General features: G+C 55.6%; 1 protein-coding gene across 2 annotated transcripts in view; it reads right to left on the bottom strand.

Moving 5' to 3' along the window:
- IGSF21 (immunoglobin superfamily member 21) overlaps positions 1-18,095 on the bottom strand; it is a 236,864-nt gene that overhangs the window by 36,766 nt on the left and 182,003 nt on the right. For both annotated transcript variants that reach the window (XM_045035175.1, XM_023258215.2), the window contains exon 4: positions 7-125. In XM_045035175.1, the coding sequence (XP_044891110.1) occupies positions 7-125 (119 nt within the window). The remainder of the gene's footprint in view (positions 1-6; positions 126-18,095) is intronic.

The following is an 18,095-nucleotide window of genomic DNA, read 5'->3' as shown; positions in this document are numbered from 1 at the left end:
GCTCACCCATGACGTTGAGGAAGATGTTGCCTGATGCCAGGACCACCTTCTCTCTCGTGGCGCGGTCGTAGATGCCCACGTGGCACTCATAGGGACCGTTGTCTGAGATGCGGACTTCGGGCAGCCTGGGGGAAGGCAGAGGGACAGGATGAGGCCCCATCGTCCGGGGCTGGAAGGCGCAGCCCCCCAAAACAACCCCCAAACCCCACTGTTCAGCCTCGGATCAACAAACGCTTCTGGATCTATCAGGTGCTCATGCGCTATGCTGGGGGGAGCAGCAACATTTATGGAGCACCGACTGTATGCCAGTCCCTGCGTTTTATTCTTCAGGAGGTGAAGGGGGTGGGGGCTGTGTTTAGCCGGAGTTACACCTGTGCTTCCATGAACGGCGGATGGTAACAGTGCCCACACCTAGAGGGCCCCGAGTATGACGGGTGTGTGATACAGGCTTAACACTGCTCTAGGGCATCACATCACTCAGCCCTCCACAGAGGATCGCCATTCCTGTCTCATAAGCATGGAAACTGAGGCTCCAGAGGGGGAACGGGTAGCCCCCCCCCCCCCAGCAATATGGCTCATAAGAGCCGGGATGGGAATTTGCATTCCTCTTCCCACACTGCCTTTGCTGTCCCTTCACGCGCAGTCTTGGGGGCTTGAGAAGAAACACAGCCAACTTCTCATCTCCAAGGAGCCCCTGTCCTGGGGGACAAGGAGGCAGGGAGGCAGCCGCACTGCCAGGCACGTGGAAAAGGGGGGGCCTCTCTGAGCACAGAGCAGGGAGCAGCTGGTCCTGCCTGAGGTCGTCAGGAGGGAGCCTTGACCTGGAGGCCGCCCCGCTGCTGGGTCAGGGAAACCTGGGGGGTTCTCTGGCAAGTGCCAACCTTCTCTGGGCCTAATCATGCGGCCGAAGGACAGCCTCTTCTGGCCACACCTCAGAAGAAGCGGGGTCTCCGTCTCAGAGGTCCTTGCACCACAGCACGACACAGGAAGACGCTCACGGTCACGGTCACGGCAGCCGTAGTAAAGGGCCAGCCTGGCGCCCTACCCACCAAATTGGCCCCGCGGTCTGATCAGAGAGGCCCCGGCCGGGGAAGGCGAGGGCGGTGGCTAAGAGCACAGGCTCTGGGTGTGGGTCCCGCCCTGCACCCCCCCCCCCCGAGAAGGGGGTTCCTTCAATCCAGCTCTTTGTTCCCACCCCCTCGTGGACACATTTCCACCCCACTCAGCGAAGCCGCCCGCTGCGATCTGCTTCTGCTGGGCAGTCTGACCTCAGATTCCCTTTCTTCCCTTGTGTCAGCTGCCACCCCTACCCCCAGCTTTGCCTCCGAGCTCCGGTTCCCTCCCGACTCAGTGTCCCCCACTTCCCTGCACCTTGCCCCCCACACCTGGGCTCTCAGCCTGGGTTCCAGGCTGCTGGCTCTGCTCTGAGCCAGCACGTATTAGCATAAACAAACACCTTCATTTACATAGAATACGCAGAGGTTGACATCTGGTCTACCGACTGTCATAAAAGGACTCAGAGAGAACAGGAGCTTCTCACCAGGGAAACTTTGCGGGGAGAAGGCTGCCCTCCTTCCCTCCCTTCCGTGCTCAGGGGGGCACCCCGTGTCAATGGAACAGCGGGGGCCTGTCTTCCCTTGGGAGCGATTTCCTTTGTTTGTAACCCGGCTAGACCGGAAAAACAGCCCCTCTACGGGCACTGGTGCTGAGCCACAGTCGCCTGGAGTGACATATTTAGGTGACACTCATAAGGATCAGTTATAGGGCCGACCTGCTTCAGTGACTTGTGTGCAGGCAACACGCTCAGGGGACAGCCCCATAAAGACACAGGCTCAGGAGACGCGCGTAGCTGGCAGCCGCCCAGGTGATGTAATAAGGTAATAGTGACATGGCGGGCACGCAGGTGGAGACGCGCAGGTAACCGCCATGTGGGGGACACACGCAGATGCGTTTATGTGACAGCAGCACAGGTGACATGTTTAGGCCATTGCTCCACTGATGGCACGCTCAGGTGACAGGAACATAAGCGGTGTGTGCGGGCGACTCATGTAGATGACACAGCACAGGTGGTCGAAGAAAGCGGCTTCCCACTTGGGACTGTTTCTACAGACTCGTGTGGTTCTTCACGGGGCTCCTTAGCTCTCCCAGCGGGTCCCGGTCCTGCTGCTGGGCACCACCGTCCACCTCCGCCACCACTCAGGGACTTGAGCACGTCCCGGTACTGCTCTATCTCCTAAATGCATCCTGGATTGCATCCACTTCCCTCCAGCGCCACGGCCACCATCTTTGTTCACCAATCTTCCTCAGATCCGTTGTGCGGGTAGAACCCAGATCTTTGCAAATGCAAATGGAATTAATGGCACTCCCCTACCTAAAGTCCTTGGGAGACTTCTCTGGGCTCTTCAGATAAAGACAGGAATCCTTATCTTGGCCAACCAGGCCAGCGTGGCTGGTTCCTGCCACATCTCCAGCCACCTCTTAGCCTCGTCCTCCTCTAGCTATGATGGCTTTCTCTCTTTCCATTTCTCTCATGTGCCAAGTGCCTTCTTAAAAAATAAACTTAATTTTGGAATCGTTTTAGATTTACACAAAAGTTGCCCAGAGAATAGAGCATTCTCGCCCATCCCTCACCCGATTTCCCCCATGGTTAACCTGTTCCAAGACCACGGTGCAGCTGTCAGACTAAGAAACCAACACTGATACATCACTGTTACGTCAAGCCCAGACTCCTTCCAGATTTGCCCAGTTTTTCCACTAATGTCCTTCTTCCGTTCCAGATTCCCATCCAGGACCCCTCAGAGGTGACCCTTACAGGTGCATTTAGCCCAGTGCCTTGTTTGACTCAGCGCTTTCGCTTGCAATGTTCTCTCTTCCTGGGGCTGCTTCATTTTCTTTCCCTGGCGGTATCCTTCCGATTACAAAGGAACGGTCGCTTTCTTAGCCACCACCCGGACCAGGTGGGTGTGGGGGATTGGTGGCATTGGTGGCCCTGATTAATAGCCTCCCTGCACCCATGCCTCCTAGGAGTGGAGTCTCTTTCCCTATCCTTGGCCTTACGACTTGCGAGTCATAAGGTCGGAAGTGACGGTGTACAAATTCCAAGCCTAAGTCTCAAAAGAACTCTCTCTCTCTCTCTCTCTCTGTAGCCCCACCTCCCCCTCTCACTCTCTCTCCCTTTCCCTGCTTCTTCCTGAGAACAAGCCTCTGATGTGGACAAGAGCGCGTGGAGACACGGAAGGAGACCCCAGCTGGCCCAGCCTTTCCAGCCAAGGTCACACTCAGGAGTGAGCCTAGCCAACCCCGACTCATGAGCAATCATTCATGGTTGTTGCTTGACGCCCATCCAGGCTTGGGATGGCTTGTTATGCGGCAACAGCTAACTGATACAGCAGTACTGGTCCAAACTGTAACTTGATGACTCTCCTCTGTGACTCTCGATCACCCTCCTCCCCTGCCACGCACGGTAAGCTCTGCGAAGGTAGGGTGTGCCCCTGTCTGGGTCGCCGGCATGTCCCACGGCCTCGTGTGTGGCACTTGCCACCATGGTAGGTACTCAGTCAACATTCAGTAAATGGGTGGCCTGGAGCCCGTCTCCCCCTGTGCTGGAGAGCAGGCATGGAGTCTCATTCTTACCTGCGGACCCCAGGGCTTCCAGGGAGCTGCTTTGATGTGGACCCAACGCCTCATCCGAGCTTGTGCGCTCAGTGCCGTCCTTCTAAAGTGGATTAAGCAGCCCAGAGATGCCCTCTCCCCAGATTTGAGCGGCATTGATCTGCATGCTGCATAAAAGGCCTTGCACAGATAGCGGGGCCCCGAGGGGGCCGGGGTAAGAACACCAACTCTCATCAGCGTTGGGCTCCAATCAATAAACTATTAATAACTGCAGAGGTTTCTGGCAAAATCAGTGTAATGCAGTTTAGCGGCTGGAGTTTACCAACACTGACAGCAGCTTCGAAAGCCACGTAATTGTGTTTTTGAGAAACTGGAGACCCAGATAGTGGGGGCCCCGCTGGCTGTCCCCGGGGGCCGCCGGAGTTCGGGTTAGGCCATGCAAGGGCTGGTCCCTGGGGTTTCTGCCAGGCCGAGGGTTAGCACGAGTATGTGTGCCTACTGTGTGTCATGCCACGTGCCGAGGCTAGGGGCCGAGCGGCCGATGCAGAGATGCCAAGGACTTGGTTCCTGCTCCCCCGCCTTTGCCTGGGCTGTTCCCTCTGCTTGGACCCGTCTTCCTCTCTTGGCCACATGGCAAGCCTCTAGCCATCTTTCAGAGCCCAGCAGGTGGGTCTGACTTTCCCCACCTGTGATCTCACCCCACCAGAGAGTTGGGTTTAGCTCAGAGCTGACATGGCGCGAGAGACCAACGGGCTAGAATTACTACGTACCGCAATCCTTAGGTTCTACATCGAATGCCACCTCTTCCAGGCAGGCTGCCCTGACTGCCTGCTCCCTGTGCCAAGGCTGCATGCCTGGGGGCACCTGCCTGTCCACAACATGCTACATTGTTACCTGTTTGTCCTCCCTCCCAGGGAAGCATAGAAGCTCCTTGAACGTGAGCCTGGCCACGCGGTGGGTGCTCAGGAAGAGCCACTGTACCGATGAAGGCAGCGGAAGCAGTCTAGGCCAGGAGGTAGGTGCCCTCGGACTAGTCTGGGCTCTGCACCCGACTAGCTGTGTGAGGTTGGACAAGCTCGTTTGGCTTCTCTGAGCTTGGATTTCCCCATCTGATACATGGGTGTGATGATACCTGTCTTGTGGGATCACAGGGTAATTTTCTCCCGAGAGGAATTATGCTAAGCCTTTTACCGCATCTTACCGATTCCCCGACGGGACCTTGCTATCACGCAGTACAGAAAGTATGCCCAAATATACTAGAGAGCAATCATCATCTTATTATCTCTACCTTGTACAGAGGAGGAAACTGAGGCACCCACCCAAGAGGTAACAGGACCGAGCCCAGAGAGTAAGCAGGTGGGTGCCAGGATTTGGAACCAAGAGCTGAAGACTTGTCTTCGGGCCCCATCGCCCCACCCGTGGCTGCTCCTCGGATCTTCCTTTACCAACTGGCAGGTGAATCCAGGCTCCCTGGTTGCCAGGATTCGCCTCCACGGCTCTACAGTGCGTTTCTATTCTGGGCCCTACCACTCTCCAGGTAATGAGAACCATCTGCTTCCTCCCTGCTGGGAGGAACAGGATGGCCTTTTATTTTCTTAAGTTCCCTTCCTCCAGCTTCCAGTGGGCCCCTTAATTCCGCTGACGGCGGCTCCCTGAACAAGTTGTGCTCACATTCTCCACACCTGACCCGACTTCACAGCCTCGGCTCGCCTCTCCCTTGCGCGCTTTGTCTCTCCACTGGGAAGAATCCTAGATTCTCACAGAATGGAGGTGGTGGACGTGGAACAGGGGGCAGGACTGGGAGGAATCCGAACGCATCTCCGAGTTTCCCCGTCCTGTATCGCTGGGGAATCATGTGATCGGGCGAGGGACTTTGGCTGACAGCAAAAGGAAGCCTGAATGAATGAACTGGACCCAAGTATACTTAGAGCAGAGCCTGGTGGGTGGCAGGCACTTGTCACCACCTCCACCGTTAAATGGTTACATTTTTAAAGTGTATTTATTTATCTTGAGGGAGAGAGGGAGCAAGCAGGGGAGGGGCAGAGAGAGAGGGAGAGAGAGTCTCAGGCAGGCTCTGCACTGTCAGCACAGAGCCCGATGCAGGGCCCAAACTCACGAACCGTGGCGGAGATCAAGCGTCAGATGCTTAACCAACTGAGCCACGCGGGTGCCCCAAATGATTAAATTTTTAAACAAATTATTAAGTGCCTCCCAGATCCCAGGCACGGTTTGCGGTGTTGAGTACGAAGCAGGCCACCGTTTTCAACAGCAACACTGTAACAACATCCTTTCCATCCAGCCTGCACCTATGCCTCCCTGCTTCGTGGAAGAAGAGCGCTGGACATTCATGCAGCTGCCCTAGGATCAAGGTCATCATGAGAAACATCAGTCTCATCTCGCCACGTCCTAGGGGTAGAGCAGCGTGTCAGGTTAGGTTGTCCCTGTACTACAGGTTCCTGGGATCTGTGCCTCTTAAAAAAATTTTTTTTTTCATTTATAGATTTATTGTGGTCTAGGGGCGCCCGGGGTGGCTCAGTCGTTTAAGTGTCCGACTTCAGCTCAGGTCATGATCTCACGGTCTGTGGGTTCGAGCCCCGCATCGGGCTCTGTGCTGACGGCTCAGAGCCGGGAGCCAGCTTCGGATTCTGTGTCTCCCTCTCTCTCTGCCCCTCCCCTGCTCACGTGCTCTCTCTTTCTCTCTCTCAAAAATAAATAAACATTAAAGAAATTAAAAAAAAAGATTTATTGTGGTATAATTGACAAACAGTAAGTTGCACAAAGGCTACATATTCGATGGGTTTTGACCTACGTGGACACCATTGAAACCACTCGCACAATCAAGATAAGGAACAGCTCTAGCACCCCCCCCCAAAGTCTCCCTGTGTCCGTGCGTATCCCCCCAGCTGCCCAGCCCCAGGCAACCACCCGTGTGCTGTTACTGTAACTCACATTTCCTAGGATTTCTGGTCAATTGGTTTTCTCTGAGAAAAGTATGCATGGCATTTGTGCAGGTGCTTCTGGCCCTCTCTTGCTCTAATCTTCTCTCAGGTGAGGGGGGGGGGTTACAGGGCAGGTCACAGACACCTGGTCATTTCCTTCTCTCCATTCTGCCAGTGCTGCTCTGCCCGGAACCTTTCCACCTGTCCACGCTTCTGCCAGCTCTCGCTGCCCGAGGCTTCTCCAGGCCATCCCCTCCCTACCCTGCTGCCAGAGTGACCTTATCACACAGCGAGCTCTGGCGGGTCCTTTTCCAACTTCGAACCTTCCCCCGGCTTCCATCCACTGGAGCTTGATCAAGTCCAAACTCAGTGACACTGACACCCTCCCTGCTCTGGACCCAGAAAGGAAGGAGGGACGGGAGGGAGTTGGGGGGAGGGAGGGAAAGGAGCATGTGGCCTCCCGTCCCTCGCCAAAACTCCCCAATTAAATAAGAAGACTTGTCAGGACCAAACTTTTATAATCCACCCTATTTAAAAAGCATTTTGTAATTCAGATGTCTTCATTTATATACACAGTGCCTCATTCTGGGCTAATGGAGCAGATTCAGGTAGCGATTGGTCCTTTGAGGCTTTGCTTTAATGAAGAGAGGAGAGAACCTTTTCATTTGTGTAACCATTGTTTGCATGGAAACGGAGCTTCTAAGGAGCCGGGAGATACTTCCTTCTTGCAAGTAGGTTAAACACCCCCCCTGCAATCTGATTAGCCTAGCGCCTGCCTCAGCGCTGCTCCCTGTCACCCCTGCTGGAAAGATCTCAAGTGGGAAGTAATAAAGTTTCACTGTTCGCACATCTGCCACGCTTCCCCCATTGGCTGCACAGCCCCTGAGGTCCAGACCTTTTCTCTCCCTCCCTCAGACACCTGCTTACTCTCCAAGTTCAGGGCCGCGCCCCTGCAATGCTGGGGCAACTGTTGTAGAACGCCCACTGCATCTCTGTGGAGCCTTGAGGCAGGGCTAATAAAAATGGCCATAAATTCTCTGGCGGCCACGGGGGCTATATTGGGATGTTTGCTAGTAAGACACTTGGAAAAGGTTTGCTGCTCTCTGGAAAAGGGCGGGGGGTGGGGGGGGGGGTGGGGGAGAGCAGGGATGGGCCCAGGCCCCCTCCCTCTCACCTGTGCAATTTGCAGAGCCTGGCTGGGAGCCCGAGGGCAGCTCAGGTCTGTCTGTTTGGCCCAGTGGCCCAGGTGAGCACCTGCTCAGCCCCAGCCCCAGCTGCTCCCCCTTCCCAGCTGCTCTTGCTGCTTCTGGATTTTCCTTCGCCACCCTGGGTGGCTGCGTGAACCCCTCAGTGCGAGGAAATGGACTGGCTACCAGCCGGGGGCGGGGGGGTAGCGTTTGAGGAAACCGGCAGACCCGGGAAAGCGGCCAGGGACCGGCGAGAAAGCGCCTTGTCTTGAGACGGGATCCTCTACGGAGACTCTGGGAGGGTGCGGGGGCTCAGGCCTCAAACTCGAACGTACTCAAGACTCCCCGGGGGGTCTGGCTCAAATGCAGACTCTGGTAGGTGTGCGCCGGGCCTCAGAATTGCCAACAAGCTCTTAGGTGACCCTGTTGCTACTGGCCAGCAACCCCCAAGTCTCAGGTTCTCGGTCCTTCTCCAACCCCAGTAGGTCCATCCATCTGTTTGATCTTACCCTCCCCCACCAGACACACTGGGCGGTCCCTTCCATCGGTTCCACCGAACCCCAAATGCCAGAACCTAGAGTTTGGAAGGCCTTGACACCTGTGTGTCTGCAGTGAGTACTGTTGAGTAGAAATTATCTGAGGACAGATTTTGCCCCTCTACGTGGGTCCTTTAAACCACCAAGGGGCACCTGGGTGGCTCAGTTGGTTAAGCACCCGGCTCTGGATTTTGGCTCAGATCATGATCTCACGGTCGTGAGTTTAAGCCCCTCGTTGGGTTCTGTGCTGACAGTGCTGAGCCTGCTTGGGATTCTCTCTCTCTTTCTCTCTCTCTCTCTCTCTCTCTCTGTCCCCCCCCACTTGCACACTCTCTCTGCTCTAAAATACAAATAAACTTAAAAAAAAAAACAACCCATGGGGGCTGCCACAAAGCTGGCCACACACAGAGCATGGCCTCTGTCCCCCTCATTCTGCCCTCCCGGACCACATCCTGCACCTGCTCCCTGTCCTCCAGCTTCTGAGATGACAAAGTCTCAAGCTTTCCTGGCCCCCTGCAGGGGAGTCTAAACTCAAGCTCACCCTGGAAAGTGGAACCCAGACCGTAGGCTGAGATCAAGGCCAAGTTGTGTCTCCTTCCACTTGGTGGGGACTCGGCTAATGTCACCTAAAGTGGTAAGACCCGAGCCACCTGTCATTAATACATTCCCGGGGAAGCTGCCCGTGGAGAGAGACGTTTCAACCCCAGTGGGATGGGAATGGAACATTCTGAAACCCAGAAACCACTCCCTCGCCTCCGTTTGGTCCATTCCTGGAGTTTCTCCTCCAGCGAGCCCTCGAGAGGAGCGGACTGGGGAGACGTTTGCCCTGGGCAGGTGTGGAGCCACAGGGACTTCACAAGCAGAGGCGCCGGTGGAGGAAGGAGACTCTCCTCCCTGACACGGTGGGACGTGTCCCGTGGGCACAGGGTGTACGAGGAGGAGCCTGGGAGTTTTGCTCCAGATTTCCCAGTGCATCCTGGTCCTCACCAGGGCGACCAGCTAGCCCTGCTACGTCTAAGACTCTCCCCTTTTAGCACGGAAATACCCACGTCCCAGCAATCCTGCAGCTCCAGGCAAATCAGGCTGCTGGTCGCCTTATATTTGATACACGAGAAAACTCAAGACAGAGGAGACACCTGCCCCAGGCCAGACAGCAGTCAGCAGCAGATCAAGGATGGAGAGGCCAGGCTGCCTGTGCCTGCTGATCCAAGAGGGACCCGGGAGGGAGACGGGCCACAGGTGGCCCCTCTGCAGCGTGCCTTGAGGATTGTGAGAGCGTTACAGACCCCTGGCATCATGGGCCCAGAGGATCGGCTCTGGAGCCACGGCCGCTCCCAGCCGGAAGCCTCAGTGAGCCGGGGGCTCAGCGAGCCTGAAATACCCGGGGCTCTTTTTGTACCACAAAGCTGGAGAGTTTGGGGCCAACTTCTCCTGCCCCCAAGCAAGCAGGAGAAGGACAAGAGTCAGAATTGCTGTTTGGGGGCTGGAAGCCCACAGCACCCCGCCCCCACCTTCCGGCCATTCCCCAGCTGGGGAGCCAGTCAAGGCTTTGTCCAGCCTCAACGTGGTGGGCTTACCTGAGAACATTAGGGCCGGCACCAATTAGGGGCGAACAGACTGTCTTGAATGGGGGAGGCCCAGGGACCAGGGGGCAGGGGTGGGGGAAGGAGAGGGAGGCAGCGGGGGGGGGGGGGAGGAGGGGGGGTCGGGACTGCAGGAAAAGCCCCTTTGCTAAGGGCCAAGCCCCTCCCTCAGCACTGAGAGTTTCATTACCTTCTTCCTTGTGTGTTTTCCCCTTTCTTTCCAGAAACTGCCTGAACTCTTTTTTTTTTTTTTCTTTCTGGGGCCTTTGAAAAGCCATTAGCGATTTCTATCCCCCTTTCAATCCGAAAATGGTTTCCATCATAAAACTGCTCAGTGGGTGCAAAACATCTGTGGCTCCCAATCAAATTGCTGGCTGGGAGGGAGGGATAATGGGGAAGCAGGGCAAAGGGTGGGGGGAGGAGGAGTTCCAGAACATGCCAGCCCCCTTCGGCCCTGCCCCCAGCTCGCCTCCCCAGTCCAAGGAGCCTAGAGGACCCACCTCAGGCCCTGCCTGGCCCCAGACTTTGTGGGTTGGCAATCCTGACCCCTGAGCAGTTAAGGAGGTTTAACTGGGGCCCCAGCGCTGCAGGGGTCTGGCCCGGCAGTGGGCGGTGGAGGGGGAGCCCCCAGGTGAGGCCCCAGGCGGCCCCTCCATTGTTAATCTTCCTCTGCCCTCCCCCTGAGCTGCACCCCCCCTACATTCTAGCCTCTCATTCCCTTTCCTCCTGGACTGGAAGGTGCTGGGCGCTCGTGCCAATCTAGCTCAAGCTCCTAGGGGCGCATGACCTCAGACAGGTCACTACCCTCTTCTGGATCCGGGCTGTGGGGGAGCCTTTGTTCTGAGGCTCATAGGAGGTCTCTGGGGAAGGCCCCTCACCCTTGCCCGGAAGAGTGCTCCAAGGATGGCCGCTGTGACTTCCCAGGGGCCACACGGCAAGTGACCTGTTTCCGAGGTGCGAAAACACCTCTCAGAAATCAGATTTTATCCTCCCACGATGCATTCGCAAAGCAAAAACCGCAGAGCCTCGCCTGGGATCCTTAGACTACCCAGACCCTGGGAAGTGAGTAACTGGGACCCTGGATGATGACAGATGGGGGCTCACTGGCCGTTGCTGCTCTGGCCTCCTTGACCCTCGGTCAGTGGAAGGTGGGGGTCGCTGCGCCATCCATCCCTGTCTCTCCCACCCGGTTCAGCCCACTCCCACCCCTGCTCCCGCTCTGTGGACCCCATTGTCCTGACTCTCTGGTCTGCCACCTCCCCCTCCCCGGGCCTCCCCTTCTGACCCTCCCTCTCTCCTCCCCCTCCCCTTCCTCTCCTGGCCTCTCTTCCCCAGCCTCTCGCTGCTGCCATGGAAACCTCTTCCTCCTCCAAGTCCTGATTGATCCATTTCTCACGGTCAGCGCTCAGCTCAGGGTCTGGGTGGGGAGGCAGGCAAGGGTGGGAGGGGCCAAAGGTTCAGGGCAACGCTTCTGTCCGCTTCGCCCCGTGCCCCACTCCAGGCCCGGCAGGCACAGGGTGTGGGGTAGGTGCCGCCTGGAAAGACATTGGACGGTGGGGAACCAGAAAGCAGGCAGTGGGCCAAAGGGACCCCAGACAAAGGAAACTGGGTGGTGAGCAGCTAGATGGGAGGCGGAAAGGCTGGTGCCCCATGTCTGTGCCCGCTGCCCCCTTTCTGTCCCCGTGAATGCTTTGCTTTTTATTATTTTTTTGATGTTTATTTATTTCTGAGACAGAGAGAGACACAGCATGAACGGGGGAGGGTCAGAGAGAGAGGGAGACACAGAATCTGAAACAGGCTCCGGGCTCTGAGCCGTCAGCACAGAGCCCGACGCGGGGCTTGAACCCACAGACCGCGAGATCATGACCTGAGCCGAAGTCGGTCGCTCAACTGACCGAGCCCCCCAGGCGCCCCGTGAATGCTTTGCTTTTTAACAGAAATTTCTGCCTCCCTGCTGGGCGGTGGTGAGACCCCCAAGCCCCTTAGGATCGAGCTTGCCTTCAGCAGGAGCAGGAAGGCGTGGGACGCAGCCTTTCTCGGGCTCCCCACACTTCCTGGCACCAGTGATCACTCTGGTCTTGTTCAGTGAACACGGCCGACCCCCGCTGTGTGCAGGGGCGGGGCTGGACCACTGGACCAAGGGTTCTAGGGAACGGTGCACACCTCGTCCCTGCACACCAGTGGTTCATTGAGTTGAGTGACCCGGGACAAGTCATTGTCTGTGCCTCGGTTTCCCCATCTGTAAAACCCAATCCTCACAACAATCCCATGAGGCGGGTATTCGTGCCATCACGCCGATTTCACAGACGAGGAAACCAAGGCACGGGGATGCTGTTTGGAACCTGTTGGTGCCCACTCGGCCAGACGATGTCAGAGACGGGGCCCGTGCCCCGGCAGCTGGGCCCCAGAGGTGAGGCCCCGAACCCCCACGCTCATCACCGTTCGAGGTGAGAGTGACACAGGCTTCTGCAAGGTCAGGGCCGGGGCGGGGGGCGAAGACAAACCCGCACAGACCCCCTCCAATACGGGACCGGAGTAGCCCCGAGGCCGATCTCTTCAACCACAGTTTGAACAAGGGATCAGAAAAGAGGCTCAAAGACATGGTTGTTGACCCCTAGACGGGCAGGCAGGCGGCGCACCAAAGCACTGCAATTCACAGAAGCCTCGTTGGCCGGCCCGAGCCAGCCCGGCCCTCCAGGGCGACCGTCGAGCAGCCCAGCCTCCTACAGGGAGATGACTGGGGGACATATTCTCCGGGGTCTGAGATGGACACAGCAGCCAGCCGAAATTCTTTCATTTAGTCCCTGCAGCCGCCCCGAGCGATCAAATGACGAACCGCTTAGCGGATCAGGACACTGAGGCCCAGAGAGGCCAAGCAACTTGTCTAAGGTGTGCGGCTAATGTCTGGAAGAGCTGGGGCGGAACTGCAGGTGTGTGGGGCCCCAAGTGTCCATCAGGAGGATGAAACGCGAGACAGTGGCCTGCAGCTCCCCTTCTCCTCCGGGATGGCCCTGGGGGTCGCTTCAGAGCAGGACCAATTACTCCTGTTGAGTGAAGAAAGCCTTAACTTTCCCTGCAAACCTGCAGCCAGGCCTGGGGCCTTGCAGGAGGTCTAGCCCATCCAGGTCAGCTGACGGGCGACCCGGGGCCGAACCCGATTCCTGCTGTTTCATCAAAGCTGAGCTAAAAACAGCCTTGCTTTGGCGGGGGGGAAATTGAAACTCCCAGCCTCCTCTTAAGGCTCTTAAACAGGTCAGCCCACCAAAAAACCCAATCCTTCAATCTGGGTTCTCTTAAAAAGTAGGGCAGGCCAATTATGTTTTACTGTCCTGAGCATGTGGGGCTGAGTGCGGGGAAGGTCAGGCCAGGGCGCCTGGGGCTGCCGGCAGATGGGAGACGGTGGAGCCAGCCAGCCTCTCCCATCAGCCTCTTTGTCAAAACAAAATTAAAATGCCCAGACTCTTGCTGGCACCGAGATCCCATCCAAGGTAATAGGTATTTATCTTAGTGTGCGCGGCTTTAGGCTCGATGCCATGGGGATGTGGAAACTGGAAGGGATCTTGTTCCCTGCTCGGTCTCTCACCCCAGCGCCGTGTCTCCCACACAGAGGACATTCTAGAAGTATCCGTTCGTCGGTACACTCACTCGATGTGCTTTTACTGAGGACCTACTACGTGTCAGGGCCTGACGGAGGTGCTGGGATGCAGCTCTGGACGATACAGACGAAAACCACTGTCTTCGTGGTACTGACGTCCCAGATGAGGGAGGCCGGCCACAGACAAAGCCATTAAAGAGGCAGCATGTGGGTGGTGATATGTGCGTGAAATAGACGGGCAGCGGGAAAGAGTGCTGGGAGCGGAGGTTGGAGCTTACGTTTTAAGTGTTCAATTGCAGGGTGGTCGGGGGGAGGGGACACTTGAGCAGAGACCAAAGGACAGGAGTGAGTGAGCCGTGTGGGCATCTGGGGGGAAGAACGACTGTGATTGGAAATCACTGCACTGACACCCAGCGCCACAAATTTTCCTAGGCACGGTTCCATCCATCATCTCCCTGTGACTTCCTTGGACGGACTTTACAAGACGAAGGACGGTATGCAAATTACCAATGAAGTAACAGAAGCTCAGAGACAAAGTCAAAGACAAAGTGTCCTCTTCACGGGCTTACCTTCCGTGTAAGGAAGTTAACAGCTACTCGCTTTTCATGGTAAGAGAACCCCCGACAGCTGAACGTGTGGCTGCCTGAAATAAAGACTACATTTCCCAGCCACCCCTGAAGCAGTGGCTCAACTGGCCATGTGACTACATTCTGGCCAATGGGCTTTAAATGCAAATAGAGGTACTACCTACAACTTCCTGAAGGATCCTCGAGAGGGGGCGTGTCCTTCTCTTTCCCCTTCCTGGTCCTCCTGGCTGGAATGTGCTCCCAAGAGCTGGAGCTGGAGCAGCCTTCTTGGACTTGGAGGCGACCTTGAGAATGGAAGCCAGTCACAGGGGAGCTTCAGGAGTGAAGCAGCCTGAGCCCCTGACACCATGGAACACCCCCCACGCTCTGGACAGGCTACACGGCCTCTCAGGAAAAAGAAGAATAACCTTTGATCTAGTTTAAGAAGCATCTACTTTGGGTTTTGGTTGCATGTAGCCCAAACACATATTAACTGATTCAGTTTCAGACAACAGAAAGTGGGTGGATGGTGGGGAATGAAGACAGGATGCCCTTGTTTAAATCCAGCCACTACTGATGGCAGTACGTTTCTAATTTGGAAATAACTGGTAAAAAGGCCACCTCATAAGCTTCTTTTTTTAAATAAAATTTTTTAACGTTTATTTGCTATTGAGAGACAGAGAGAGACAGAGCACGAGCAGGGAAGGGGCAGAGAGAGAGCAAGACACAGAACCCGAAGCAGGCTCCAGGCTCTGAGCTGTCAGCACAGAGCCCGACACAGGGCTCGAACTCACGAACCATGAGATCATGACCTGAGCCGAAGTCAGACGCTTAACCGACGGAACCACCCAGGCGCCCCACATCTTCAGCTTTTTAAAGAAAAGCCGAAAATGAGGATACGGATGTGCGATCTCCTGGTTTTCAAAAGTTTGCCATTGATGTAATTAAAACTTTTTTTTTTTCTTTTAATTCACAAACCCCCTCAGTGTTGGTCAAACAACTTGTTTACTGGCTGGCTTTTACTGCCTTTTACTGTGCGCCCCCAGTTTGTGAGCGAGACCCCATGGGAGGAAGGACTTACAGGAGAAACCTAACGGGCAAGCGAGTGGCAGAGCTGGGACCGCCAGGTGCTTGCTAGAGCCTACCGTGGAAGAGTTAAGGTGGCTGTCACCTGCATGGGCAGCGTCCATGAGCCTTGCTGAATTTGAGTCCTGGAGTGGGCACCAGGGATCCCCACCAAAGCCAGACAGAAACAGTTCTGCTCAGCCAAGCACACACACACACACACACACACACACACACACACACACCCCTTCTCAGTGGACACAAAGCCCCAGAAGTGAGCATTGTCTTGGCCGGCTGGCGCGTTTGAATGGACACGTCCCTCTCAACCAAAGGCTCCACTATCTGCCCCTTCTGCTAACTGCCAGGGTAAGGAGGAGATGTGCTCTTGGTGGTGGTGTTGGAAAGTGAGAATGAGGAATGGAGTAACTGTCCACCCGCCTGTGAGCGTGGGGGGAGGGGGCAGGGGCTCTCCCTTATGCCCACAGCAACGTCACGTAATGGTTGCCTCGACCCAGGACAGTGCCGGCAGTGGGGTGTGGGGTGGTCCCCAATCCCGGCCTGGGAAAAGCCATCTAGAGTCAACACGTCCACCCCCTGGCTCTGGGGAAGGCCTTTCATTTTACAGGTGGCCCGTCCTGGGCATTCTCCAGACCCACAGCTCATGCCCGTGTGGGCACCGTGGACACCAAAGATAGTAGAGGTCAGGGGGCGCCTGGGTGGCTCAGTCAGCTGAGCGTATGACTTCGGCTCAGGTCATGATCTCATGGTTCATGAGTTCAAGCCCTGCATTGGGCTTGCTGTTGTCAGCTTGGAACCCATTTTGGATCCTCTGTCCCCCTCTCCCCTCTCTGCCCCTCCCCTACTTGTGCTCTCTTTCTCTTTCAGAAATAAACACAACATTTAAAAAAAGGGGCACCTGGGTGGCTCAGTCGGTTGAGCATCGGACTTCAGCTCAGGTGATGATCACACAGTTCTTGAGTTCAAGCCCTACATCAGGCTCTCTGCTGTCAGCGCAGAGCCTGCTTCAGATCCTCTGTCCCCCTCTCTCTCTGCCCCTCCCCCATTTGTGCTCTCTCTCTTGCCCTCTCTCTCTCTCTCTCTCTCTAAAAATAAATAAGCATTAAATGGGAATGCAAACTAGTGCAGCCACTATGGAAAACAGTGTGGAGTTTCCTCAAAAAATTAAAAATAGGTCTACCCTATGACCCAGCAATAGCACTGCTAGGAATTTACCCAAGGGATACGGGAGGGCTGATGCATAGGGGCACTTGGACCCCAATGTTGATAGCTGCACTTTCAACAATAGCCAAATTCTGGAAAGAGCCTAAATGTCCATCAACTGATGAATGGATAAAGAAATTGTGGTTTATATACACGATGGAGTACTACGTGGCAATGAGAAAGAATGAAATATGGCCCTTTGTAGCAACGTGGATGGAACTGGAGAGTGTTATGCTAAGTGAAATAAGTCCTACAGAGAAAGACAGATACCATATGTTTTCACTCTTATGTGGATCCTGAGAAACTTGACAGAAGACCATGGGGGAGGGGAAGAAAAAAAAAGTTAGAGAGGGAGGGAGGCAAACCATAAGAGACTCTTAAAAACTGAGAATAAACTGAGGGTTGATGGGGGGTGGGAGGGAGGGGAGGGTGGGTGATGGGCACTGAGGAGGGCACCTGCTGGGATGAGCACTGGCTGTTGTATGGAAACCAATTTGACAATGAATTCCATATTAAAAAAAAAATACGGCAGTGCTTAGAGCACCAGGCTCTGAACTCCAACTCCTCTATTTAAAAAAAAATTTTTTTTTAAGTTTATTTATTTTTGAGACAGAGAGAGACAGAGCATGAACGGGGGAGGGTTAGAGAGAGAGGGAGACACAGAATTGGAAGCAGGCTCCAGGCTCTGAGCCATCAGCCCAGAGCCCAACGCGGGGCTCGAACTCACGGACCGTGAGATCGTGACCTGAGCTGAAGTCGGACGCTGAACCGACTGAGCCACCCAGGCGCCCCTCCAACTCCTCTACTGACGAACTATGTGACCTTGAGCAACTTACCGCACCACTCTGCGCCTCTGTTTCCTCACCTTCAAATCTGGGACCATAACAATACCTTCCCTCTGGGCTTTTGGAAGGACTAAGTGAGATAATATGCGGACAGCACGGAGTGCACTGCCTGTCCCAAAGCTGCCTGTTCATTTTTACCACTGTCATTAGCACTAATGTTTACACTGCCTGGAAGTCACCCAGCTGTCCTCTGCTGCCCCTTGAGGGGCCTGGGAAGGGACGTGGACTCGCACCCAGGGCCTGTGTGGGGGAAGGAAAAGGACCAGGGGGTCCTGGAGCCGCCAGGGTGTGCACAGAGAGAATGTGGGGGGGGGGAGGGAGCTGCCCTTGACCCCATTCAAGACCAAACAGTGAGAATTCACTTTTTCCAATGAGTCTGGATGTTCGAGGCTTTGTCTTGGCGTGACTCTGGTGGTCCTGATTCTCGGAGCTAAGGAGAGGCTTAGTGGCCAAAAGCACAGGCGGGGGCCTCTGAGAGAGGTCACCTGTGGTCACCTCTCAGCTCTGCCACCTGGAAGCACCGTGACCTTGGGCAGGTTGCTTACTTTATGCTTATGCCTCCTGATCTGTGAAAGTGCGTGTCTGCCTTGTCAGGGACCGTGGCGAGGAGTGCGATAATAGGGCTGGGAAGGATGGAATGTTCTCTCCCTGTTCTTAGACCCTGGAGTAGAGGGGTGGGTGCCAGTCCTGGAAAAAGTTGGCATGAATAAGACTAACCACCATTTACTGAGGAGGTACTGGGTCTAAGCACCACACTCATTCTACCTCTTAATCCTCACCGAGACCCGGAGGGTCGGGCACTTGTACACATGGGAAACCAGGGGCTCTGGGTTACAGGACCTGCCTCAGGTAGACACGTCATCAGTCCTGCAAAGCGGAACGAGGGGTGGGCCCTGTCCGTTGATGTTAACTCCATGAGCCAATCTGTCCACCTGTGTCCCCAGCA

The sequence above is a fragment of the Felis catus genome, chromosome C1, assembly GCF_018350175.1.
Source record: "Felis catus isolate Fca126 chromosome C1, F.catus_Fca126_mat1.0, whole genome shotgun sequence".
Taxonomy (NCBI): domain Eukaryota; kingdom Metazoa; phylum Chordata; class Mammalia; order Carnivora; family Felidae; genus Felis; species Felis catus.
This window is presented reverse-complemented; position numbering and strand designations above follow the sequence as displayed.